We start from the raw sequence: 3,476 nt of genomic DNA on the forward strand, positions 1-3,476 counted from the left end.
CCCTTGTACCATCTGCCTGCTGGTTCTCCAGCAGCTGTAGCTGGTTGGCTTGATGCCCCTTTCTGCAGGAGCAAGCTAGGATTGGCTTGAGTGAGAGGTTAAGTGGGGTTAATGCTGCTGGGCTGGGCTGGGGATGCTCAGGGTGCATCAGTGCTCCTGGACCCAAGCTGGCCTCAAAGCCGGCTCTGCACCCAGCTCATGCCTCGTGTTTGGGGGTGCTCCATGAATCACAGACCTCCTCCAGACTCCCATCCGGGTGGGTCACAGCACCCTTGCCCACAGCAAGCCCCTGCAGCAACTCCAGCCTCACCAACAGCGTTCATTGCTTCCAGTTATGTTCTGGCGCTCACAGACGGGCATCGTGTACAAGGAACCTGCCGAAAGCTGCAAGGACAGCCCCGTGCGCTGCGACGGCATCGTCGACTGCTCCCAGAGGAGTGATGAGCTGGGCTGTGGTGAGGCAGCAGGAGCCAGGGTGGTGGGAGCAAGGGGGGGCCCTGGGCGCTGGGTACCACTGATCCACCCGCTCCATCCCGCAGTGCGCTTCGCATCCGACGAGTCCTTGCTCCACGTCTACTCCAGCACTGAGAGCCAGTGGCTGGCCGGTTGGCAGCAGTGCCTGGGATGAATCCTTCTCAGGGAAGACCTGCCAGCAGCTGGGATTTCAGAAGTAATTCCCTGAGGATGGGTTGTCATCTTGGGCTCTGGGGCACTGCCAGCCCCCTGGGTGTTGCTCTGGCTTTCCTACCCTTGCTGTCTGCATGGTCCACTGTGCTCTTTCCACAGCACTGTACTTTTCTGCTGCAAGGCTGTGGCTGGTGCTGCTCTGGGTGTTTCAGTCTGTCCCCCCTGAGAGCTTCTTTGAGTGTGCAGGGACCAGGTGGTCAGTGCCTGGCCAGGGGGACCCTCACTGCTCTCTCCTCTCACCTCCCAGTGCATCACAGACTGAATACATTCCCCTACACATCTCCGGTAAGAGCCTCACGGTGACCAATGAGCAAGAGACCATCCAGCAGAGCCTCAACAGGTACCCAGCAACGCTGCCTCCTGCCCTGGTGTCGTGAGGCTGTGTCTGAGGCTGTGTTCCCTTTTCTCTCCTGCAGCTCGCAGTGTCTCACGGGAAAGTACGTCTCCCTGCGATGCACAAGTAAGGGGCTGGCTGGCAGGGCATTGGCCAAGGGTAGGAGCTGCTTTCCTCCCTTCTTTGCACAGGGTTGGGCAAATAGGATGTGTTTCCCAGCAAACCTTCTGGGTAATAGAAAACTACAATGATTGCATTCTTATGGTCTCCACTCGCCCCTGTGGCCGTACCGAGCACTGCTGGTGCCTGTGAGTGGCGGGGATATTGTGCACGTCCCCCTCCAGGCTTTGCCTTCTTTCTGGGCCCTTCTCTCAGTCCTGCTCTTCCCTCCAGCATGTGGGCAGAGGATTTCTGGCCGGATCATCGGAGGAAAGGAAACCTCTGTGAGCAAATGGCCCTGGCAAGTCAGTGTGCAGTACGGGCCCGTCCACATCTGCGGTGGCACCATCATCGATGCGCAGTGGGTCCTCACTGCAGCCCATTGCTTCTTCATGTGAGTGCTGCTGCAGTGCTTCTGTCCAGCCACTGCTGAGTGCCCTCACTCAGGTACTCAGCCCAGCCCCATATCTCACTCCTTGCTGCCTCCACCTCTCCCTGTGCAGGAACAGCATGAAGATCCTCGATGACTGGAAGGTGTATGGTGGGGTCTCAGACCTAAAGCAGCAAGCAGAGGCCATCCCTGTCTCCCAGGTCATCATCAACTCCAACTACAGTGATGATCATGATGACTACGACATCGCTCTCATGAAGCTCTCCAGGCCGCTGACGCTCTCAGGTGAGGCCTCTCAGCTTGTTGTGTTTGGGGGGACACAAAGAGTCTGGCGATGGGCAGGAGCAAGAGGCAGCTCTGTCCCCTCATAAGAAACCATTCCCTGGGCTGCTGCCAGCTGGAGCATCCCGCTCTGCTGTGGCCTCGCTGCTTTCCCATGGTCAGGAACTATTCCATCCTGCCCTGGCAGGTCCTGGCACTCAGGCAGCCATGGGCTGGGGGTCCAGCAGAGACGCTGTCTGGATGGGCACAGAGGGGAGCGCTCCCTGCACACCGCATTCGTCCCTGGCCACAGGGCTGGTGACCACAGCAGGAGTTCTGCTCCCAGGTGACTCATTCCTTCCTCCTCGCCTGGTTTTCATCATGTCTCGCTCCAGCTCAGGTTCGCCCAGCCTGCCTCCCCATGTACGGCCAGCGATTCCAGACCGGCAGGTCCTGCTTCATCACCGGCTTTGGGAAGACCAGGGAGAATGAAGGTGAGGGAGGACGCTGGCTCTCCTGTGTGCTGCAGCCTGACCTGTGAATGCAGCGTGCAAGAGGAGCCAGTGGGGCTCTGCTGTGTTATTCAAAGGCTGTTCCTGCAGTGCAAGAAACCAGCTTCTTCCCTCAGTGCTGCAGAAACGCTGGTGCTGGGGGGGTATCTCGGGGTGAGGTGGGGGTATGAGGCCCACCCTGCCCTATGGCTTCTCCTGCCTTGCAGATAACACGTCCCCAAAGCTGCGGGAGGCTGAGGTGAAGCTGATTGACTACAAGATCTGCAACAGCGACAAGGTGTACGAGGGCTACCTGACCCCACGGATGATGTGTGCTGGGTATCTGCAGGGAGGGAAGGATGCGTGCCAGGTGAGCCAGGGCACGAGGTCCCACCAGGCGAGGTGGTATGCGACTGGCAGGGCTTTGCCCGCTCTGCCCAATGATGGTGTCCCCTAGGTGGGTACCAGCAGAGGCGCATCTCCTGTCTGCTCTGCTCCTCTGTGACAGGGTGACAGTGGAGGACCCCTGGTCTGCGAGGACAATGGCCGCTGGTATGTGGCTGGGGTGACGAGCTGGGGGACAGGATGTGGCCAGAAAAAAAAAAATACACGCGGGTGACAAAGCTCCTCGACTGGATATACAGCAAAATGGAGGTGAGGTGGTGTGTCAGGGCTGGGAGACTTGTCAGATGGATCTGGGGGCATTGAAAGGGTTTGTATCCCCCAGCCCAGCCCAGCCCCTGGCCCCTCACCTGCTATCCCCTCTCTCCCTTGCAGAGTGAGAATGACTAACACCAGGATGGACACTTGCCTGGCCTGTGCTCTTGGGCCAGCAGGAGCCCCTTGTTGCTCCTAGGGCACGATGCTCCCAGCAGATCCCCCCACCTCCCTTTGGACTGTCTGTGCAGCCAGGGACCTGTCGCTGCCCCCAACCTCTGAAAATACAGCACCTGCAAAGTGACTCTGCCCTCGTGCAGTGCAATGGAGGTGGCCTGGTGGCAAAGAACGCACCCAGCCTGGTTCCGCAGCAGCTTCTCTGGTGCTCCTCATGTAAATAGATGTGTCCGGACTGGGGTGTCCCGAGTGCTTCCTGGCAGAACTGGCAGGCAAGGGGCTGCTAGGGCTGCCTGCTGATCCCGTGGAGGGGGTGGGT

The 3,476-nt window shown here is 59.3% G+C and overlaps 1 protein-coding gene across 1 annotated transcript in view; it reads left to right on the top strand.

Moving 5' to 3' along the window:
• The window catches only part of TMPRSS13 (transmembrane protease, serine 13), an 8,788-nt gene extending 5,673 nt beyond the window's left edge, over positions 1 to 3,115 (top strand). Inside the window, 12 exon segments of the mRNA XM_010009550.1 lie at positions 333 to 455; positions 540 to 601; positions 603 to 670; positions 935 to 1,027; positions 1,104 to 1,147; positions 1,415 to 1,574; positions 1,684 to 1,856; positions 2,228 to 2,326; positions 2,551 to 2,693; positions 2,832 to 2,925; positions 2,928 to 2,977; positions 3,101 to 3,115. Of these exon segments, the coding sequence (XP_010007852.1) occupies positions 333 to 455; positions 540 to 601; positions 603 to 670; positions 935 to 1,027; positions 1,104 to 1,147; positions 1,415 to 1,574; positions 1,684 to 1,856; positions 2,228 to 2,326; positions 2,551 to 2,693; positions 2,832 to 2,925; positions 2,928 to 2,977; positions 3,101 to 3,115 (1,124 nt within the window).
• Positions 3,116 to 3,476: the final 361 nt, after the last annotated feature.

Source organism: Nestor notabilis, unplaced genomic scaffold (assembly GCF_000696875.1).
Source record: "Nestor notabilis isolate BGI_N333 unplaced genomic scaffold, ASM69687v1 scaffold19252, whole genome shotgun sequence".
Taxonomy (NCBI): Eukaryota; Metazoa; Chordata; class Aves; order Psittaciformes; family Psittacidae; genus Nestor; species Nestor notabilis.